This window comes from Phoxinus phoxinus, assembly GCF_949152265.1.
Source record: "Phoxinus phoxinus genome assembly, chromosome: 6".
NCBI classification, from domain to species: domain Eukaryota; kingdom Metazoa; phylum Chordata; class Actinopteri; order Cypriniformes; family Leuciscidae; genus Phoxinus; species Phoxinus phoxinus.
The window spans coordinates 37,649,940-37,674,767 of NC_136881.1; the positions used below are offsets into that span (position 1 = coordinate 37,649,940).

The 24,828-nt window shown below is 38.9% G+C and overlaps 1 protein-coding gene across 1 annotated transcript in view; it reads left to right on the forward strand.

Annotated features, from left to right (window-relative positions):
- The first annotated feature begins 214 nt into the window (after positions 1 to 214).
- The window catches only part of inpp4b (inositol polyphosphate-4-phosphatase type II B), a 183,349-nt gene continuing 158,735 nt past the window's right edge, over positions 215 to 24,828 (forward strand). Inside the window, exons 1-2 of the mRNA XM_079616181.1 lie at positions 215 to 553; positions 8,491 to 8,607. Coding sequence (XP_079472307.1) covers positions 515 to 553; positions 8,491 to 8,607 — 156 coding nt within the window. The 5' untranslated portion in view covers positions 215 to 514. The remainder of the gene's footprint in view (positions 554 to 8,490; positions 8,608 to 24,828) is intronic.

Below are 24,828 nucleotides of genomic sequence, written 5' to 3' on the forward strand. Positions count from 1 at the left end.
ACACACACACACACACACACACACACACACACACACACACACACACACACACACACACACACACTGTTAACTGTGAGAGGGGGGCATGTTTCTGCTGACAATCCTCTTGAGTCCTGTATTGAGGGCAACAGCTGGTTGTTCCCTCTGCCCGTATCTCACACCCAGACACACCCTCCAGTGACACACTGATCCCTCTGTTTCTCCTTTTCCTCCCTCCACATGGACTCTCAGCCCCACATGAGTGCACAAAGACAAGTCTATTTCCCTCAAAATTAGATTTGCTAGAGGAAAGAGCTTTGCACTTTTATAGCTCACCCAGACTGCAGTAATATTTCGCTTTCATGCGTGTGTGTTTGTAGTTCTGCGACGTATCTTCTGTAAACCTCACGGTACACACCGGACGATGACTAGCGTCAGTTTCAGAGTAAGCAATCTAGCAGACTGGATGCTGGAAGGGGCTGAATATTGCCGCTTTTAACCTCTTTATGAAACCCCGCTAGACTTTGGACTAAAGATGGACTTGAGCTCATGTTGTTGGAGGCTGATGTGTTCGGTAGGTGTACATTTATTATTATTATGTAAGTTATTTGCGGAAGTTTAATGAATATTAAACTTTTAATGTTTTTTTACTATTGTAATGAAAAACATTAATTATATAGCCTAAATACAATGAATTACCCTATGTTTTAATGCCTTTTTATATATATTTTAAACTTTTACTTTTTCATAAAACACAAAATATAATTGTTTAAGAATATTCATTAAGCAGTTTTGAAGACATTAACTTTGTATTAACTACATCTGTCCCCCAAAAATTTTTTAATAAGGTATTTTACTAACTAAATGCAACTAAATATATAGCCTACATAAAATTGAGAACGATTTGAAAATCGTTTTATACACTTTTTTCCCCACGTAACTAAATATTCATATATTATGAATATTGTCTGCTAAATGACGAATTGCTTTATTCCTCTATTGTAGTTTGTTTTAGATAAAAGCATCTGCTAAATGCAAAAACAAATGTAAAATGTTTGATTAAATAGTCATGAAGCTCTTTTGCATACACATATATCAAGAAAAAAGCTATAAAAGTAGTTCAAAAGTAGCACTATATTCCAAGTCATCTAAATTGTATGCGACTTGTGACAAAAACACCACTGACATCATTATGTTTACCTCACTGAGGTGAAATAGTACATTTTCCGCAGCTGTACACAAGGCGACCCGAGTTCAAGCTTCAGGCTTCCTCAAGCCAACATCAGTTTGTTCACATACGTTAGCTTCTTGTTACAGTCTCCTTCAGAAGACTCTGAGTGAATCAATAATGTGTGAATAAATAATTGACCCCTTTGGCTGATCTATTCATGTAAGTCTGGCTTGGGGGATCTAGACATCTTGTTTGCTGTGTGTTGCGTTCATAAATAAAGCTTTATGCTGTTAAGGATAGGGGTGTAGCGATACCCTCATGTCACGATTCGATACATATAACGATACTGAACTCACAATATTATATTATTGCAATACTCCAAAACATGTGGTAAAGGTTAACAAAAAATGTACTGTTGATTAAAATGCTTTTTAATTTGGTATTACATTGTGGGTGTAAATGAATAGGATTGGACTTGGTGCTGGAAACCCAAAGCACACGACAAAAGAGACACCAGAGTACAAATATTCACGATTCTGAAGCTGAAAATACTGAATTATTTTAGATGAATATTGCACTCTGTCACTGACTAGATATATTTAAAATAATTTTGGCCACTTTATCTGGTCACATAAGATATTTGGCATTATCAGGACACACAAATATTCCCCCATTGCATTATTATACATTATATTCAACATTATATATAGCAGTTTAATGTAGTACTGACACCAAAACTCTGTAAACTTGAATTTCTTGAGGTTCTTTCAGAGAAACGGTGCAATATAATTGGCTACACTCTAAAAAAATGTTGGGTTGTTTCAACCCATTTTTGGGTCAAATATGGACAAACCCAAACGTTGGGTTAAAAAATGTATTCAAAAATATAACCCAACGCCTGGGTTTGTCTATATTTGACCCAAAATTGGGTTGAAACAACCCAGCATTTTTACAAATGACCTGAAGTTAATCTTGCACACGTTAGCAGCTCCACTAAGACGCGGCTCATAATGTGATCCTCTGAAGTGGTGGGGAAAGCCACAGAGGTTCCCCTAATGGGAGGAACGTCACACACTGAGTTGTGTGTGTGGAGCCGCTGTCTGTTGTGGCTCCTGTGAATGGCAGTTGTCTGAAATAGCTGCGGGTGTGAGGAGAGCTGGTCCACTTTCGTTGTTTTAAATAGACAGGTGGTGTAGACTGAAGTGAGACTACAGCTGTTCCCCGGCCTCTCGACTTCATGCGCATCTAATCTCATGTGCAGCGCGAGCGCACGCGGGTGTGTGAACATGTTAGAGGCAGTCACAGGCGGCCGTTTGTCCTGGCAAATTCCCATATTTCCCAGTGGAGGCCTTGCTGTGGGACTGAGCTGCTTCAGCGCTGATGCTGGTGGTCTCAAAGTCTGCTGTGCTAATCTTGAGGAGTCCGTCTACGCAGCGCTGAAACGGTCCTGCAGAAACGGCTAGTACATTTCTCAGAGAAACTGCGAACATATTCAATTAAATGTGATTTCGAAGGATTGTAATAGTATTTTCTTGTGACTTCAATAATCTCCGAAAGGCATTTTTACAGTGAGGGCTGTGAAGGATTGCATCTGATTGTGTGTTTTGAAGTGCCATGGTGACTTCATGGGAATCATGCCATCTCGTGCTTTTTAAGTCGTTTTATGTTTATCAGAATTATGTCATAATAACGACATAGTTGACATTTATATGGTGTAATTATAACTTTTTTATGCCTGTAATTGACATAAACATAAAAGTATTATTACATGTCTTACATTTTTGTAACATTGATGTAGATTTGATAATGAAAATAAAACTAGTCATATAACATTTGTGGGATTGACTGTTAGCTTTAATGAACTTTTGTGTTAATTTTGATTTTTTTTTTCATCTTTTGAAAGTGTGATACTATTATACTGATTTCTGTCAGTCTGATGCTTATTTGTTTTTCCCACCAAATATGATGTCAATTGGTGGAGGATGATGCCATTAGGGAAATGGCGTTTGGCAGTTGCAAAAAACCATCAGGATAGAAAGAAATATTGAGGAGAAAAACTATTAGAACCATATTTAGAAGAAGAATATATGTTTTGTTTGAAATAAACCTTATTATTTAGAGAAAGAAAAACAATAAAGAAACATCTGGAATTATTAATATTTATATATATATATATATATATCTTTTTTTTGTGGGTGTTGAACTTCAATAATATATTTAAATATAATAAATAGTAAAATATATATTTTTGAAGTTAAAAATTACAATCACTGAAACCCAGAAAAAAAATTATAGTATGATTTCCGTCTTCCAATAATAAAACAAATACACTAGCATTCAAAACTTTGGGGTCAGCAAGAGAAATTCTCTTACGCTCATCAAGTCTGCATTTATTTGATCAAAAATACAGAAAAAAACAGTAATATTGTGAAACATTATTACAATTTAAAAAGCTGTTTTTTTATTGTAATATATGTTAAAATATAATTTATTCCTGTGATCAAATCTGACTTTTCAGCATCATTACTCCAGTCTTCAGTGTCACATGATCCTCCAGAAATAATTTGAATATGATGATTTATTATCAATGAAGGAAACAGTTGTGCGGCTTAATATTCTGAAAACCGTGATACATTTTCTCCCCAACATTCTTTGATGAATATGAAGTTCAAAAGAACAACATTTATTTGAATTAGAAATCTTTTGTAACATTATAAATGTCTTTACTTTTTTTTAACTCAATTTAATTAATTAAATATAATATGATAATTTTAATGCAATCCTCTCTGAATAAAAGTTAAAAAAATCTGACTATACTGACTGCTGACTTTTTAGTGGTCAGCGTTTGCTACATAGAATGTGTGTGTGTGTGTGTGCGTGTGTTTGTGTGTGTGTGTGTGTGTGTGTGTGTGTGTGTGTGTGTGTGTGTGTGCGCGCGTGTGCGTGTGTGTGTGTGTGTGTGTGTGTGTGTGTGTGCGTGCGTGTGTGTGTGTGTGTGTGCGTGCGTGTGTGTGTGTGTGTGCGCGTGTGCGTGTGTGTGTGTGTGTGTGTGTGTGTGTGTGTGCGTGTGTGTGTGTGTGTGTGCGCGCGTGTGCGTGTGTGTGTGTGTGTGTGTGTGCGCGCGTGTGTGTGTGTGTGCGCGTGTGTGTGCGCGCGTGTGTGTGTGTACAGGAGAAGAATTCAGACGAATTCAAGCTCTTAATCTCCTGGAAAATCCCACTCTATAAATGTGTATCTGTGCTGAAGAGGTTTGACGTCACGCTCCTGCCTCTTTATAAAGCATCATTGTCGGCTGTGTGTTGTTGGAGTGTGTGCATCTGCGTGCACATTTATTTCTAGCCAAAATCGAAGCGACCAGCTATTTATCCTGTCCCGTTTTTGCATGGCATCCTTATCGAACATCCGGTTAGTGTAAAAATATGAGTGTGTCTGAGTCTGCCCAGCATGATGGCGCATTACGGAACAAATTGGCCACTTTGGGACACGTCTAAATGACTCCCTCCGCCCCGCATTCACCACACACTCTAAATAAATGCTGCTTTTTGAAGCGGGGCCATTAGTCCTGAGGACTGACCATTACCCACACTGCAGCAGTGAGTTTTCAGAGCTCCCCCGCGTCGCTACGCTGATTTATTACCGCTCTGATATTGACCTTGTGGTCGTACGGGTTTGGATCGGTGCTGGTTACTTGCTTTACCTCGACTCTAACTGAACTTTTAGGCATGGAAGGTGAGGTAAGTGTGATATTGCAGTACTTTTTAATGAGTTAGCATGGCCTGGTAACCTTAACCTTATTCAAATATGGTCCTCCTGGTGCTGTTTACTGGAGAACATGCAAAAACCTTTCAGTTTTACATCCTGCTGGTTCTTTTAATTAAGCACCTTATAAATTATCAATCTCACCCTGTTGAGCTGATGAATGATGAAAAGACTCTTAAGGCCCCTTGAGGAGGTGTGTGTGTGTGTGTGTGTGTGTGTGTGTGTGTGTGTGTGTGTGTGTGTGTGTGTGTGGCTTGATAGTTCATCCACTCGTACTTTCTTGGAGCAAAGTAGGAAGTTTGAAGCATCTTTACAAGCTTCGAAAACAATACCATAAAAGATAAAATCTCATCATTTCAAATTATGTCATAACTATTATGACAGTCAAAATTGTGAAGAAATTTCATGATTGTGACATTAAAAACAAATGACAAAAGTCTAAATTGGTTTGATTTGAATTTTGAGATAAAAAGACATTACATCAAAATTATTGCGTCATAATAATGACATAGTTTTTTTATGCCTGTAATTGAGATAAACATAAAAGCATCATTTTGAGAAGTCTAAATTAAGACTTTTTATCTTGTAATTTCAAATTGTGTCACCTTTGATCTCATAATAAAAAAAATAAAAACTGTATAGAAAGCTCATAACAATTTTTTTTTACACAAGTTGAAATTGGTTTCATTTGAATTATGCAATAAAAAATACACAAGACGAAAGCACTGCATGTCATCATCAGAATTAACACAATTATGCGTTTTGTCATAATTATGACACATTTTAAGTTATTGGATACTTTTATCTCATAATTATGACTCAGTATCTTAGTAATTTCCACTTTTTATGTCATAATTAACCTTTTTTTTTAAAATATGGCATAAACAAGCTTTCATTATATTCCATGTCTTCTGAAGCTGTATAGTAGCTTTTCTGAGAAACATATCTTTAAAATTATTAAATTTTTTCATCCTCTATGCCGAAGATTTCAATTATGTTTCATGTTTGTGTTTAAAAAGTGTTGTACGGTGTTTCCCGTCATTGACGCACCAATTCAGACATGCAGAATGGAAAATACATTTTCAAAAAAAAAAAATCAAAAACCTGTTGTGTTGCTTCAGAACATTTGAAATATAGTGAACGAGTTATTATAGACAATAATTTTATGGCCTCTTTGGAGCTTCAATCAAAACCGCCAAAAATCGTCTCTCTCAGTGGACAGTTTTGGAACGACGCGAGTTTGAGTAAATGATGACAGAATATTAATTCTCCCTTTAACTGGACACATTTCCTCAGTTGATTGGCAGAACCGGAGGCTCTTAGACTCCATGTGATCTGTGGCTCAGATAGCGGCGTCTGCTCAGCCAATAAGCAGATGTGAAACAGATAGACTGTGGACGCATCGATCCAGCGCTGACTTGTATAAAAGCCGGGCTGCTTTTTACCCCTTAAAAAGAGAGTTGTTCGAGTTTCTGGTTTTCTGATTGAGTTTGCAATCGCCCCTTGCTATCTGTCCCGCCCGCCGCCTCAGGGGACCACTGTCCAGAGACGCCCCAGAACGACATGTGCAAACTGGGAGTTTCCCGCTCTGAGATCAGTGAACTTTGATAAGTGCACGACTCGAGATCGGTCGTGGGAAGACGACTAGCTTCTTACGGGTCGAATAAACAGATGTCTTTTGATGTGGTGCGGGTTTCATCTCAACATGAGGTCTGAAGTGTCCCGCTCAATGAACTCTCGCTCTACACTATTAAACGGAAAGACTGCAAATGTAATCTTAAAGTCCCCCTGTGATGAAAATCAAGCTTTTAATGTTGTTTTATATTAGTCTATGTGGTGTTTTTAATACGCTTTAAGACAAACCATGTGTAAATTCATAAGTCGACAGCATTGCTGAGTATTTTCTGCTTAAAACTGCAGTGAACCAAAGACAGTCTCAAAAACACGGTTTGAAATCGCTGGTGTTTCTGACATCACAAACTACCTTGTAACCAATCAGATCAACGTGTGATCGTCAACCAGTGGATCTCTGAGCTGAGTGAGTGAGTGGAGGTGGGGCTCATTTGCATATTCATAGAACTGCGTATACTAAATGAGGCAAGGGTTCATTCGAGTTACATTCAAGCTGTTTTAAGGCATGAAGACGTTTTTTTTCAAGGAAAAAACTTTTAAATATGTAATTTTGGTGATTAAAGAGGATTTTAAGGGATAAAGTTATTGACTACAGAGGGACTCTTTTTAGGGGTTCCATCATGTGATCATTTTATGGAACCCTAGAGTTCTAAATAGAACCCCATTGAACATTTGTTTTTCTAATTCACACTGCAGTTAAACTCAAACAAACAAATTGGCCGTTGGATTTATAATTTTATGAAAAATAACTTTAATGTTCACTTCGCCCCAACAGACACTGACAAACACTGATTGAACATGTTCAGTCGGGTGAAAACAAACTCCGACCAACACCAACAAACGGCGACAGGTGCAACACACCGATCCAACAAAACCCAACAAGCGTGTTTGTTCAATCAACTAACAAGTCTATTGGAAAATGTTGTAGTCTAGCATAGCAGTTTTTAAACTTTTTGATGCCACAGACCCACAGACATGATGATTCCCTTTTGAAGGACCCAAATCCAAAAAGTGTTACAATAATAAGTGAACACAGAAATGTTTCTTGAGCATCAAATCATCATATTAGAGTGATTTCTGAAGGATCATGTGACACTGAAGACTGGAGTAATGATGCTGAAAATACAGCTTTGATCACAGGAATATATAACATTTCACAACATATTCAAGTAGAGAACTCTTATTTTAAATTGTAATAATTTTACTGATTTTATGATTTTTTATCAAATAAATGGTGACTTTGTGAGCAAGAGACTTTTATCGTTTTTTATAGTCACTTTTATGAATATGTATTCACTTTTATGAATATATTTTCATATTTGTTAGGAGACATTTATACTGTGAATTTTTTTTAAATATATATTATCTGGAATATTAAATATCTGGTCAATTTTGTAAATTATTTAATATAATTTAATTTTACTTTATTTTATTTTACCTTACTTTACAAGGCCATATTTCTACACTGCTCAAGTAGAGAACTGTTATTTTAAATTGTAATAATATTACACAATATTACTGATTTTATGATTTTTTGATTGACTTTGTGAGCAAGAGACTTTTATCGTTTTTTTATAGTCACTTTTATGAATATATTTTCATATGTTAGGGGACATTTATACTGTGAAATTTAAAAAAAATATATATTATCTGGAATATTAAATAAAATATCTGGTCAATTTTGTAAATTATAATTTTTTTTTTTTTTTTTACTTTACAAGGCCATATTTCTACACAGTAAAGTATTTGCACGCCAGTTTGAAACCCCTGGTTTAGCTCAAGCTCTGATTGGCCTCGTTCTCCTCTGAACTCTTGCCTTCAACATGACGCGTCTCAATTTTATTCCACTTGATCTGCCACTGAAAAAGTGAACGAGTGACCATGCGTGCCGCAGATTCTCCGTTGGTTCATTTCTCATCCTCACCTCCTGCTCTTTTTCCTCATTGCAGGGAACAAGAGATCGCGTGTTCCTCACTGGAGGGAGTTTCCCACCTGATTGTCCCGTCTGCAGCGAGACACTCATCAAACTCAGCGTCTACGGTGTGAATGACGGCCACCAGCAGACGGTGAGTGAGGAGGTTTCTCTCGACATTAATCTGCGCTGGAGACTCGTGTCACGGCTCTTCTCGTCTCGGGTCCTTTCAGCTGTTGTTATGCAGATCTCAGGCTCTGGTCCGTGTCTATTTGTTGTGGCCCTGTCACTAATGGGGGCTTCTGGGACCCAAATGTTGTTTGCTAAACCCTGAATGTTTTTTTTTCTTGTAATCACATGCTTGGAAATTTCTGTCACAAAATCATTGAGCTGCAGCTTTAGTCTATAAATCAGACGTTGTCTTGCAAGCCACATGTTTGATTATTTTGCATAAAGTCTGGCACATTGACGTTTTATTCTGCCACAAATTGACAGTTCATTTAATTTCTGTCACAGCGGTCCATTCTGCAGACAACACCAAATAAATTAGATATTATGTCACAGACAAAATCTGATAACAAAGCAGGATGCACAGATGTACTAGAGAAATTTGCCAACTTTAATGCTCGGTACACATCCCAGCAAACAATATTCGTCATTTCACCGTCTAGGTTAACTATAGACCCGATGTAGTCCGGTAACCCACTTCTAGCCAAAATAACCTTGAATTTGGTTACATGTAGTTTTTGCCAAAATAACTTGCAAGATGTATGATATTCCATCATGTAAGCAAAGTTAACAGTGATTACAAGGTGTTTGGTTTCAATTCTTCACTCGTTTTATTTCTTTATCTAATTGATGACTAGTCTATTCTTGGGCTGTGGTTTACACGTATAGTCTTGTACATTTTCACAGAAAGCCCAAATTTTGCCTTGTTTTAGCCTAGACGTCTAAGCCATCGTTTCCCAACAGGGGGTCGCGGCCCACAAGGGGGCCTCAGCGAGTTCTGTGGGGGGTCGCGTCATATTTTGAAAAGTTTTGAGCAATGAGCATTAAAGAAAAGTCCTTAACTTTTTTTCTGTTCAAAATGTAAAAATGTACATAATGAGCGAGTTCATCATGAATCCATTTTCCAATCCATGTTTTTGTCTTATCCTGAACCACTATGGTAATAAGTGTTTACATGGGGACTATTTTACACGGGTTCGTATGCGGAGTAGCCCAGGACCTGCGTGACTCGTCATAGACGTACACAGAGAGAAGTAGTTCCGGCTACAATGTTCTTCTGGAAGACGCATTATTCTGTTAATAAACGCAAGTTTATTATCGCTCGCTATAGCGCCAAAAGCCTAAAAAATAAAGCCTCACAAATAACATGCAAATTTTAGGCCCCAGACAGCAGTCATTTAGTAATAGCCTACATTCTTTCTTTTTTTACCTACACACCAGTGTGAATATTTTTGTTTTGGCATTTCAAATAGGGCCAATTTATAGGCTACTCCTAGGCTTAAGTTTTTAAGGGCCTACTGATGTTTTTGTTATTGTATTTTCAATATTATAGGCTATTATTTGTGCATAAACTTATCTGGTTACAGTAAACATACCGTTTGTTTGAAAACAACATATTTTGTCATCCTTGCTGCAAGCTTACAAGAGCAATAATATCATTAAATGTGAAGGGGGCCCTAAAATAATTTCTTGGGAAAAAGGGGGTCTCAGACAAAAAAAGGTTGGGAACCACTGGTCTAAGCTGTGTTTGGACGGCTATTAGACGTCTTTTAAACGCAAAATTGCTTGCTGGGATTGAACGATTTTGGGGCTGTCCCAGAAAGATGGCCAATCGTGGTGATTTCTGTGGTCTTGGCTCCTAAACGATGGTCCTGCGTCGTACAGTGAGAAATATTCAAAGACGGCCAAAGATAGCATGCGATCATTTTCTGACAGTGTCTGTAAGCAGCCAAGTCTATTACTTGGACTATTACTGAGGGCTGCTGGACGGTGCTTGTTAATGGACGGGTTATTATTCACTGCAATGTCCACGCACAAGCTAATATGCTTACATTTGTAGATTTATTTTACCGTGACTGGTCTTAATTTCAAGTAAGCAATAATCCAAACAAACAGACAATAAATCCACAGTTCCAGTCATTCACCAGTACAGATTTCCTGCTGGCAAGTCGTGGGATAGCATAACTTAGCGTAGCGGTCCAAAAACTGTGTGCAACTTCCCTCCAGCAACACCTGTCACCTGAAGGAAGTTTCCCACCTATATTCTGTAACCAATTACCAAGAGAGACCCCAATTGACGCACACTTAAGGCGGGCATACACTGTGCGATGTCTGTGCGATTTCAGCAAGGTACCTACTCACACTGAACGAGTAGATTGCACGCAATAATTTCATAGCGCATCACCGCCTAACCAACGCGCCGTGAGAATAATAAATTATTTCATAGAAGCTTACTCCTCCTCATTGAAAATTTTCTAAAACATTTAGGTCGATTACAATGAATTATAGGCATATAATTAATTATTAACAGTCAGAAAAATGTTTACCCTTAAAAATATTGATTACATTTTAACGCAATGAAATCAATTACATATAGGCCTACCATATGATTAATGATAATACCATATGAGTAAATGTAAGTAAAAAAACATAAGTAGATCTGATTAACTGCATTTGGTACATTCTATATACTTCATAAGTTAGTTAATACTAAATTATTTTAGAGAAAAAATCTTAAATATAACTGTACATTTTAGACTAAATTAACTGTTGGATTTTTAGTCAATTATTTTGGTATGTTCAATTCAAACCATCAAGCATAAAATGATATTTAGAGATTTTATTAAAGGGGCTATATGGAACTTTTTCCCCAAAATAAACGTAACAATAGCCTTTTTATTTTACCATTTATGACTCAAACATCTCCTGATGAGCATACTGACACCTTGTCTGCTCACAGTGGGTGCACCCATAGATATATATATAAACACTAGATACCTCGTACGCGCTGTTGGCCAATGGAGGTCGACGGCCGCACACGACGGCCATCTTGCCACAGGGGGCTCGCTCACTCGTAACATTGTGTTGTATGATGCATGTACTTTTTAAATAACCATAACTTGCTCAATTATCTACCGATTTTCAAACTGGTTGGTTTGTTATAAACGTCAGAGATGTAGTTATGACACTGCGTACTTATGAATAATTATAATATTATATATTTCAACATGTTCAAGCATCCAGAATTATAGCCATGTTAATAACGTTTGTAAGAAACCAAACCGTTTGTAAATCCGCCAAGATTTCAGCGAGATAAGAGTATTTGTGTTCGTGCAGATCATTCAGAAAGCTTCCCTGTGACAAGATGGCCGCCGTATGATGCCGGAAGTGACTCCGCCTTAAGAGATCTAGTGTTTATATATATATATATATATATATGGGTGCACCTATAAGCCTGTATCCTATTTTTCCTATTTTCTGTCGGGTCGGATTTTTCCCGCGCTGTCTGCGGATGTGACGTCAAGCGCGTTCATGTTAAACGTTTCAGATCACTCAGAATAGAGGATGGATACCCGACCCCAGCCCGACGGGGCCCGACGGTACCCGACGGGCCGGGCCGGGTTCGGACAGATATTTAGAAATGATGTTCGGGTTCGGGTCGGGCTCGGTCACATCAGCGCGATAAGGCATTTAACATTTTAAATTTAAAACAGGTTATTATGTAGGTAGCCAATGTGCCTGATGCTTTCACTTGATGCAAACGATCGTTTTTGTGATTAAAATACATGTAAAATATTAACATAACATCTGTCTTCCTGTGTGCGGACATTTGTTTATGTAGCCGTGACAACGAAACACGTGCATAATGTGCGCGCGCCTGTGTCAAGAGCACTTGTTGCTCCGCGCGCTGATGCGCTCATTCTGTTGACATTTCCGATTGACTTCCTACAGTTGCTTAATAAAAGCGGGCTTTCCACACAAACAAACGTACAATTGTCATTAGTATGAGAAAAAAAATGGGATTTTAACTGCCGGTCTCGGGTCGGGCTCGGACATAAATATCTTTATGCCTGTCGGGCTCGGGTCGGGTTCGGTTACTGCTCTGTCGGACGCGGGCCGGGCTCGGACAGAAAAATTCGGCCCGATCCGCACTCTAACTCAGAACACTTATCTCAAACAATATATGTATTTGACTGTTCTTACCTCTGTAAACATAATGTTGACCTGACCTCCTTGCAGCAGATGACTTGTGAAGTGTGCACGTACGAGCGAGCAGAAAGGAAGAGCAGTTCTGTTTTTTGGCCACAGGTGTCAGTCGCGAGTTTAAATTTCAGAAAAACGCATATAGCCTCTTTAAGTTAATAAAGTTAATTATTACTGTGATATTTACTACGCCAATTAATGATTTAACGAGATTTAATGACTTAATGAGTGTAAAATATATCCATGATGTGCCTTGTTGTTTAATCTATTAGAGTTAGAGGAACTATTGCCAAAGATATAACATGCTAGGAACATAATAATCACTGCAATAATGATCCAATCATTCACTCTTACTTAATCCATTTATATGGATATTATGGATATTTAAATCCAAACAGCGATTTATTTATTTTTTTGTGGCCGGGAAGTGAAATGTATTGGCATTAATCACGTAGAGTTTATCACTGCAGGCCTTCAGCTTCACTGAACAAAGCACCTGTCCAGTGCTGTGTGTGTACAGTATGTCATGTTTATAAGCCCCCTGAGAGAGTCTGGACCTCATTACATTTATTTTCTCACCGCAGACACAAAGCTGGTGTGGCCTAGTGGTTAAAGACCAAGGCTGTTAAGTGAAGAAGAAGTGAAGTGACGTGAAGGCCAAGTATGGTAACCCATCCCAGCAAGCAATTTTGCGTTTTTAAATGACGTCTAATAGCCGTCCAAACACACCGCCCAGACGTCTAGGCTAAAACAAGGCAAAATTTGGGCTGTCAGTGAACATTTTATAGACGTCTAACCATAGCCCAAGAATAGACTAGTCATCAATTAGATAACAAATATATGAAATGAGTGAAGAAATTAAAAAACAAACACCTTGTAATCACTGTTTACTTTGCTTACATGATGGAATATCATACATCTCGCAAGTTATTTTGGCAAAAACATGTAACCAAATTCAAGGTTATTTTGGCTAGAAGTGGGTTACTATAGCCGGACTATATCATGTCTATAGTAGGGATGTTAACCGATGACCGTTTGACCGGTGGTTGACCGTATTGACGTTAACCGATCAAAGTTGTCAGTAGTCGGTAAAAAAAAAGAAAAAGTGATCACTAAATTAGTCTATTATAGACAGTGGACTAAACGCTACTACAGTTAGCCGTCTCAATTCAAGATCTTTTTGTGTGAAGTGAACAAATCCCTCACGCTCAATTTTTCATAACTCGCCTGTTTGTACTTAATAGACCAATAAAAACATTTGGCGCGAGATCACAGCGTTTGGGTTTGCGCGCTCACAAGGTTTGTGAAAAGTAAAGGCTACAGGCTAACACACTCGAGGTTAGTGCCAGGGCAGACGACAGGGTGAAAAGTAGTGTGTGGGACCATTTCACCAAAAAGAATGACACAGAAGTTGCAACTTGTGTGATACAGCGCTTAAATATGAAAATACATTACATCTACATTTCAGTGGTAACAGATAAGGTGATGATGATCATCATCTTTCTTTATTATTGTTAGCACTATCTCAAACTAAAGCGGTGTCTCTTCAGAGCTGTCATTTTCTTAAATGAGCCGTGGCAGTGTTTCAAATGAGCTTCTAACGCTAGACAAACACCTTTATTTTCAACGCGATCACTTTGTACCCAAACCATTTCGAAACTAAGGAGCCATTTGTCCTCCGATTACATACAAGCTCCTCGGCGCCGCGTTTGTAGGGGATTTTAAAAAAGTGACGTGAGTGGAAGGGCGGCGCCGGGGCTGTGTGTGTGTGTGAGGAGCAGTGTGTGTGTGTGAGCGGGAGGTAGAGCGGCAATGAGATGCAACAGGTTTGTGAAATTGCAGGCGCGGCTCGAAATGGCTGTTATTTCAAATAGCGTAGCATTTTTTTAAACTAATCGGTTAACCGGTTTCAATCGGCTAATGAGGCTCGATCAAGAAATTTTTTAGTTTTCGCCATCCCTAGTCTATAGTTAACCTAGACTGTGAAATGACAGCTATTGCTTGCTGGGATACTCTGAATTTGTCCTCTTTAACCCATCCAAGTTAGTACACACTATTGAGAATCGAACCCTCGACCTTTGGGCTACAAGTCAGGCTCTCTAACCATTAGGCCACAACTGCAAGGTTGTTGGTTTAAATCCTGAAGAGGAAGGTTGAGCTGTCAAGACTCTTCAACCCTAGAGTCCTCCAGCGCTATTGTGCCTGTTTGAGTCACTTCTTTCAGTGAATCAGTTCCAACCCACCTCATACCGCCAAGCTTCAGGAAGCGAAACATTAGCAGAAGATGCTTAATGAGAGCCAGAAAGGGAGTTTTTGAAATTCTGAGCAGATCCTTCAGGTTTCATTTGAGCATCATTTCCTCGTCCGCCTGTAGCTTCACACTTTAGTATTCCTGTACGAGTCCTGCCTCATGAATAGGAGAGCAGGAAGAGCGATGGGCAGACGGAAACACTTCCCGATTGCTCTCACTGGATTTGATCTTGCCGGAGGGCATGGAGTCAGAACGGACAGGTGGACTGCATTGCATCTCACATACATAGATAAAAATAACCAGGGTTATTTCTGTAAGGCTCTACCTTACCTACCTTAAATTACAAGGTCAGGCACTTCAACTCTAATTACTGTATAACTTGATTATTTAGATAATGGCATAAAAATAACATGATAATTAGTCATGCTAGTCATGTGGTCGACAGTGAGGCACCGATCATGATTTTTCATGGCCGATTCCAATTGGCAATTTTGGTTCCAAAAACAAATGGTCCGATTCCGATAGCGCAATTTGCACTATTACATGCCAAACTGGCCTTCAACAATAAATATTACATTTAAAATACAGTGGTTGCCTGTAAATTCAAATGTCTATGGAGCCATTTGAAATTAGAGGCAATCACTGCATTTTGATTACGATCCAAAATAAAGATGCTTCTACAAACTACTACAAATACCGCCGTACACAAAGCAGCGCAGCGCTTATAAACACTACCTAGTAAGAGGAAAAGAAAATGCCTTCGAAACATTTCTGTAGACAGTCAGTTCCCTTCAGAGAAACATTCATATAAACTCCATACATATAACCCATATTTCGAGCATTGTGAACAGCGAGCAACTCCTATGAACGTGACAACATCCAGTCAAACTTAAGTCAGCACTATGTACTAAACTAATGCATCTTTCATGTTTTGCATCTTTAAAAATGGAGCTTAATATTTTGTCTAGGATTTTAAAGCGAATGTGATGGGCACAAGGAACTGCACAGAGTACGATAACAACCCACAGCACACAATATTCTCAAGAGGTTGAAATCCCAGAAATAGGCTTTGTTTATGCACTATATAAAACACAAACTTCTGAACCCGCAGCGGGGGTTTTGGAGTCGCATGGGCTCCGTTACTGTCAGGTCCAGCTCTGCGGTCTGAGTTTACTCAAGAGATTGCTGTCTATATATATAGTGGCTTATCTGAAGATCAAAAGATTCCAGTCAGACATGTTTGCTTTTGCTTCATAACTGTGATGGATCACATGGATAGTGATGCAGTGACGCACAGCTTTCACTTACAAATGCAGAACATGCATTTTTATCACTCTGCATGAAAAAACTTGGAAAATTATGATTTTTTTAAATATATAATGGCTTGTTTGTTTTAATATTGCATCTTGTTGATCTCTGTGCGCCTGGAGTACTATGTGGGACAAAACAAGATTAGCTTCAGGACTCACATCCCAGACAGCAACATAGTGCCGGCCCAGATCAGGTCCACATCTGGTCCACTTGGATTCCACACGGTCCAGATGTGGGCCGGATCTGGGCCGACACTATGTTGCTGTCTGGGATGTGAGTCCACTATGTCGCTGTCTGGGATTGGGCTTCAAGATGTGAAATTGTTACAGATTGGCTTCAGAATTGTTCAAAGTGCAAAATTAAATAAAAAATATTATTGAAAATCAAACATTGAAAGATTGTAATATTACTATGAACTGCATATGCTCATGCAACGCTATTAAAATGACATAAACATTAACAATTTTATAAATGCATAAAGCATTTTTAGTTTGAGTAATTTTTAATCTTTAAATGTCAAATCAGTTTTGATGGATTTGTGCTCTTTGGTATCCAATAATTTACAAATCTGGTTGCAAGTGAACTTGTTTGTAGTTTGGCTTGTACATTTTCTTTTACTTTATAGTTTTGTTCGTGGTTTTTGAGGATGTCCATGTTGGCATCTCTCTGATTTGTTTGGTTTTTCTTCCAAATATAGAAGTTCATTAGCCTATTGTAAAGTTCACAAGCCTATTGATTTTGCTATCAATAAAATCGTGTTATGATAATTATCCACAATTATATGTTCAGTTGCATATTATTATTTGCATTTACTAGCATTGTTTTTCCCCTGTTGTCCATGAGCCTGTCAGAACTGACCTATGATCCACCAGTTTAGTGTATTGACTTTTCATTTTTGAACTCGCTAAATGATTGGAGGTCACCTTGTGAATGATCACGATTCAGTTTGAGATATTGTGGAAAACTTAATGAGGCAAATAAAATGAATTGATGAAACTGCATAATTGCATGTTGTGTTAGAGAGAGAGAAAGAGAGAGAACAAGTGTAAGAAATAAGCAGGAGCATTCGGCCAATGCAGATAAGACTCCTCATATCTTATAGCACTTATGTACCTGATTAAAGAAGCACTTTGAGAGGCAAACTAATAGCTGTGCTACAAGTTGCCTGTCAGGAGAAAGTAATTATCTAGTGTCCGCTGGACTGCTGAACATGTCATAGCTGTCGCCGCGACAGCGCTCCAGCTAATCAAGCGCTCCTTTATTTCCATTCACGCTCAGAAGGAACGCGCCACCAGATAATGAACGAATATTTTGATCACTTAGTCTCCATAAACCCGCCCCATAAATTTTATTGTCTTGATGCATGGAGGTGCTCATGGGAGCGAAGAAGCGTTTGCATAGTCACAGATTTTCCTAAACACGTTGAAAAGTATAAAAACTAGTTATTAAGGTTATTAGATGTGCATACATCAATTTATCCAGAGTGAGAATTGGTTTTCAGAGTGGCAAAAGTAGGTTTTGGCTAGGTGCAAATAGTGAGTAAACAGTGAAAATTTACCAGCCAAGAAACTGGAATTTTGCAGTATGTATATATGTATGTATGTATGCATTTATTTATTGTAGCATTTATTTATTTTAGCATTCATGCATTTATTTATATAAAAAAGTACCCCTATTATGCTATTTTAAATGCTCCTGATTTTGTTTTGGAGTCTCCTACAATAGATTTACATGCATCCAAACACTTACATTTTCTCACAATACACATTGCAGCATCACCTCTTTAGTCCATACCTGTCAACACTCCCGTTTTCACCGGGACTCTCCCGTATTTCACACCCATCTCCCGCCCCCCTCCCGTTTTGTCCTTTCTCCCGTGAAACTCCCGTAATTTGTGTTCCCAAACGTTGTTATATGAATAATCACATCAATATATTATTCCAAGGTTGCCCAGTTGTCAGATCTTGTATGAAACCCATCCTACTCGCGCAATCAACACATCATACACATTTCAACCCATTTGTGAGCTCAACCTGGCAACCTACAACTCAGTTGCGCTGTTGACGTGCGCAGATCGACGCGGGAAGTTGAATAAAGAGATCACTGGTAGAAATGGGAGGAGAAGACTCCGTGGTAAATATTTCACGTAATTAACGCAGCATCCGTTTTTTCTGTCATCCTTTGGCTGGCGTTACATTATATGATGCACTTGTATTCTTGCAAATGCTTTTAAACCATTCACGCAAAGACAAATTGAGCGCCAGAATCGAGTTCTCTTTCGGCTTGAAGTTGACCGAACTAACACGCAATTCTGCAAAAATGTCCGTTTTGTCGAGTAGCCTATCCTCATAAGAGCAGACTGAGCACTCTTAAATTAGTTAAATAGTTTTAAATTAACATAAAGAAGAGTTGTGAGAGAATGATGCGCGTGTGAGATCCGCGTCTCTCTCTGTCAGCAGCGGCTGCTCTTAAAGACACAGTAGCCAAAAAAATCTTTCTGTCAGTAAAGTTAATCAAAGAACACAGGGAACAGAGAAAAACACTCATTGCTCTTGACAAAAGAACATTTGTAACTTTAATAATGATTAATCTATGTATAATTTAACATTTATGCAGTGCAAACTGTTTGATAACTTTATAAAATTTCTGTATATTTCCTACCTTTTAGACAAATATTTAAAATATACTGTCTTTGTTGTTTCTACATTAATTTGGAGATTAAATGTGAAATTATGACATTATACAATATATAAAAATATATAAAAAAAGTTTTTTTTATCGTGAGTAATCACATAATTTTTTTTGTTTCTAACCAAGCAACCCCCCCCCCCCCCCCCCCCATTCAGATCTCCCGTATTTCAGTACCCAAATGTTGACAGGTATGCTTTAGTCACAGTGTCTGAAACAGTTTAGGATTGTTTGAGATGAGCAAAATCTGCGCAGAACCGATCACCGGTGATCAGCGCGAGATGCATGCTGGTTAGAAATGTGTCCGAGTGCGGTCCGCCTTGCTCTGATGTCATGCCGACGTATGTAAAAAAAACTCTCGCGAGCGCAAGGCGCACCTGTCGGATTCTGCAGTTGCGCGCAGTTGCTCTCCACCGACTGCGCTGATCAGAAGCATGGAAACGACTTGTCTGATGACACAGCTTAATGCTCATTGGTTTAAACAACCATGATGTGTTGTTCTCTTTTAAAATTTTGATTTTAAAACTCTGATATCATGTTTTATGTGTATAAATTATGTGTGAATATTCCCGAACTCTCTGACAGTGCGATCTCTATATGGATTATGTGATTATGTATTTTTTATTTTTATATTTTTTTATATAAAAACACATGTCTGTATTAAAGAAAAAAAAAAAGATTGATAAACACGTATTTGGAATGGGATTAAATAACCAGTGATTTGGGTGTCTTGTTCATTATATTTATTTTCATATAAAAGCAACAGAACTTAAATTACATCCAGTTTATTAGCAACACTTGTGCACAAGCGTGAATCCCGTGAATCCCGCGATATCCATCTTTGATCTCACAGCTGTCAGATCCACTGCGAGAAGAGAAAACTGTCCGGCCTGCCTGCGCTTTTTTCACTCCTCCCCTCACTGCAGCCGTCTACTCTTGCATACAATATAGGCGAGGCAAGGCACATCTCAAACAAGCCTTTTGATTGAGGATTCTGTCTCTATAAACCCCTCCTTTCCAAGAGACTGCTCTGCTCTGGTTGGTCAGATGACCCAGTCTGTTGTGATTGGTCTACTCTGCTCTGGTTGGTCAGATGACCCAGTCTGTTGTGATTGGTCTACTCTGCTCTGGTTGGTCAGATGACCCAGTTTGTTGTGATTGGTCTACTCTGCTCTGGTTGGTCAGATGACCCAGTCTGTTGTGATTGGTCTACTCTGCTCTGATTGGTCGGATGACCCAGTCTCTTGTGATTGGTCTACTCTCCTCTGATTGGTCAGATGACCCAGTCTGTTGTGATTGGTCTACTCTCCTCTGATTGGTCAGATGACCCAGTCTGTTGTGATTGGTCTACTCTGCTCTGATTGGTCAGATGACCCAGTCTCTTGTGATTGGTCTACTCTGCTCTGGTTGGTCAGATGACCCAGTCTCTTGTGATTGGTCTACTCTGCTCTGGTTGGTCAGATGACCCAGTCTGTTGTGATTGGTCTACTCTGCTCTGATTGGTCAGATGACTCAGTCTCTTGTGATTGGTCTACTCTGCTCTGGTTGGTCAGATGACCCAGTCTGTTGTGATTGGGCTACTCTGCTCTGATTGGTCAGATGACCCAGTCTGTTGTGAATGGTCTACTCTGCTCTGATTGGTCAGATGACCCAGTCTGTTGTGATTGGTCTACTCTGCTCTGGTTGGTCAGATGACCCAGTCTGTTGTGATTGGTCTACTCTGCTCTGATTGGTCAGATGACCCAGTCTCTTGTGATTGGTCTACTCTCCTCTGATTGGTCAGATGACCCAGTCTGTTGTGATTGGTCTACTCTCCTCTGATTGGTCAGATGACCCAGTCTGTTGTGATTGGTCTACTCTGCTCTGATTGGTCAGATGACCCAGTCTCTTGTGATTGGTCTACTCTGCTCTGGTTGGTCAGATGACCCAGTCTCTTGTGATTGGTCTACTCTGCTCTGGTTGGTCAGATGACCCAGTCTGTTGTGATTGGTCTACTCTGCTCTGATTGGTCAGATGACTCAGTCTCTTGTGATTGGTCTACTCTGCTCTGGTTGGTCAGATGACCCAGTCTGTTGTGATTGGGCTACTCTGCTCTGATTGGTCAGATGACCCAGTCTGTTGTGAATGGTCTACTCTGCTCTGATTGGTCAGATGACCCAGTCTGTTGTGATTGGTCTACTCTGCTCTGATTGGTCAGATGACCCAGTCTGTTGTGATTGGTCTACTCTGATTGGTCAGACACATTGGGCAAACACTGAACCAGACTGTTTAAATTTTGAGCAAGCAATCTCATTGGCTGCAGGATCAGCAGAGGCCAATCAGCTTTTGCCATGCGGTAATGATGAGATTGCTTGCAGATTGCATGTAAAGGATCAATCAGCCTGTGCCATCTAGAGTTACATGACTGAACTAGATATTTATTACATTCATTTATATCATACTCAAAACCTTGATATTTAAAAAGAGCAATCTAAAGTGCAAGCTAATTTTAAATTGCACGAGTGCACTGCAAAACAATGACTTCTTAATGAGTTTTTAACCAGCCATTTTTACCTTGGCCAGGATGAATTTGCTTTAAGCAAAAGAGAATATGATATTTAGATTTGTTTTCATATTGGATCTTAAATGTAAATTTTTTCACTTGTTTTTAAATTGCTTATATTTAAAACAAGTAATCAAATCTGCCAGGCAGTGTTTTAAGTCTTTTTATCTATTCAGTTTTTTTTTTACATTTTAATTGGGAAAATATTTGTTAATTTTATAAATTTATCTATGTCTGATCTATTTTATTTATTTATCTGTTTTTTGTTGTTGTTGTTTTTTACTTTTTGATAGAATTTTAAGGCTATAAGAATTTCTAGATTCAATGTAATTAAACTATTTATGGCATTATTTTAAATGGAAAATAAGACAGAAATACAACAATAATGATTTATTCATTCGATAGACGTTTTTAGGAGGCGGGATATTTATTTATTCATTTTATTTAAATTTTTTTTTTGCTTTTTGAGAAGTCTGAAGTTCTTGACCTTCTAGAAATGGTAAATTTCTAGTATTAGCAGAACAAGCTGACAAATCTGTGGATAAATTAAATGCGTAACTTTTTATTGCATTATTCTCAATTTCATTCTCTTTTGCATTTCAACAGATTTTCAGTGTGCGAGTTGTTAATCTTCTTAGATGATCCTCACACGTAATTCTCCCCGTGATTGTTGTCGAGCGATGACATAAATCTCTTTCTGAAAGCCGTCAATGGAGAAAGACGCCCTCGTATGGTGTGGTTACGTCACTTTGAGCGTTAGCAATCAAACGCCATCATGAACGAAAAACATCTGATCTTCCCCAGAGACGTGACCTGTCAGAATCCATACGTTTCTTTGACATCATCGCGTCTCATTTCATCATCCTGTTTGAAAACGATATCGTCACGACACGCAGATGAAGAGGCACGTCAGTTCTCGTCCTTTCCCTGCGGGGCGAGGCGTCTTTAATCCGGAGAGAAGCGCAGATCAAAGCTGTACAAAGAGATGAAGATGAAACAAAGGCGGATCTGGGGCGAGACATCCGCACGTTTACACTAGCCGCTCCTGGATCTGTTTCAAACTACACCTCAGCCAGCACAAGCACGCCGGTCTCCCGCTGTGATATCCCAGCGTCCCGTCTGCTTTCGGCCTGTAATCTAATGGTGTGCACCTGAAGACCTTCCCAGCATTCTCTGCGGGGAGCCATCTCTCCATCGTTTATGTGTGCAAGCAGCACGCCGACTATCAGCACCTGCTCATCATGTGCAAGAAACAGCAAATGTGTGTTTTCCTGGCTCTGTTTCCGCCCAGTGCTACAAAAGACAGCGGGAAATCTTTTATTTGCACTGCTTGTGTGTTCAGCCTCCCTTTTTTGCAAGTGTGTGCTTGTGTTTGTGTACTTGAGTTGGCGAACAGACTTGTGGGTGGTCCCACTTTTTGAGGAAAGCCAAAACATTAAGACCAGTTAGAGTATAAGCGAATATCATCTCCTAACAAGGCCACTTACCAACAAAGGCTATCTAGTCTAGCACCAGTCACACAAAATTGTAATGAAATGTGTCACAACACACAACGCACGTAAGACGTGACATTGACACGTGACTTTGACATTGTTTCCTGACGGTGGTGTTCCCTGGTGGAAGTGGCTCTTCGGCAGAATAAACTGCACACATTGTTCAAGAATGGTTTGAGGAACATGATAAAGAGTTCAAGATGTTGCTCTGGCCTCCAGTTTCCCCAGATCTCAGTCCAGTTGAGCGTTTGTGGGATGTTTTGGCAGCAGGCCAAGGAACAAGAGCATATTAGGCAAGTAGTCTTAAAGGGCACCTATTATGACATTTAAAATGTTCATAATGTTGTTTAGGGAGTCCCCAACAACAGTTTTACATGCATGCAATGACAAAAAACACTTTTGTTGTCGTATAATATGCATTTATTTTTACCTGATTTGCTCACCGACTCCCAAATGATTCGTTCAACGACTCGTTTTTCCAAACCCCTCCTTTGCGCGACGCTAATCTGCGTTGATTGGTCAGATGACCCAGCAGTGTTTACAGAGATAATACTTATTGTTTAACACGGAGTACAATGATGCTTTTATCAATTAAATCGTGTTATAATAATGATTATAGTCCACTGCTTTAGTTTGTAGTAAAAAACTAAAAATAAGATAAAGAATTTAATGTTATGTTAGCGAGCATAGCCCAGAGTTCATATTGTAAAAGCACAATCAGTCTTTGTTTGCGTTAGCCCGATGCATAAACATAACGTTTTTACAACAACAACAAAAAAAAAAAAATGCAGTTACGTTACGAGGTATTACTCTATTCTTTAAGACAACTCCGAAAACAAAGACAAACACTTCACATATCTCAATACAATTGCCATTGAAGACCTAGAAGCTAAACAGTGCTTACACAACAAACAAAATAATTATTAAGCATGCTACATAAAACATAAAAGCAACAATTATTAATAACACTTACAGGTTGTGATACGGAGGAGGAAGCTGATGCAAATACACTTAGAAATGAACCTTCCTTCAATATCAGCCGGCTCGCGAATCCAAGTTTGATTGCATTTAAGTTGGTAAAGCAATCGTCTTCAAAACGGCGCGAACAAATACTTCACAAGGCTCGGACTATACTTCTGTGGTATAGCTGTATATATGAATTGTAGCCACTTAGTCTTCAAATGCTCCTCCTTGGGCAGATGAAAAAAGTTGGCTTTTGAGTCGCACTTCAGAACACAGCGTCTCGTCGCCATGATGTTTTCCCTGCCGGCCTTGGAGCGCAATAAGTGGGCGTATCGTATTCAAATAACTTGACAAGTTGACGTCATCTAGTCAGAGAAAAAGCTTCGGTCTTCTAACGATTCATAAAAATGAAAAGTCAAAAAAAGTCAAAAAAAGTCAATTCAAGTCACTTTCATTTTCATAGCGCTTTTAACAATATAGATTGTTTCAAAGCAGCTTTACAGAGATAACAGGAAATTAAAGTGGCAGAGATTGTTTTGGCTGTACAGCAGCTCTAGAATAAAGTTGTTGTCCAGCTAAAGTTAGTTTTGATTGAGTCACTTCTGTTGCAACGATCATTAGTTATTAACTTAGGGGCCGCTAACACGACACCGATCTAACAGAAAACCCTTAACGCGCTCCGGCCGCTCATCCACGCAAACAGTGCCTGGCGGCTCGAGAACGCAAACCCTGAAAGAGGTTACAAGGTGCAAGCTTTGAACATTTTTTGGGAAAAAAAAGGTTATCTCTACGAAAACGCTGACGGCGTGCACATGCGTATTACGTGTTTAGTCTATAGGTATATGTGTGTTTGAATATATATGTGCGCAGGCGTGTAGTCTTTACAAATTGATCTCAACAAATGACTTGTCTGGC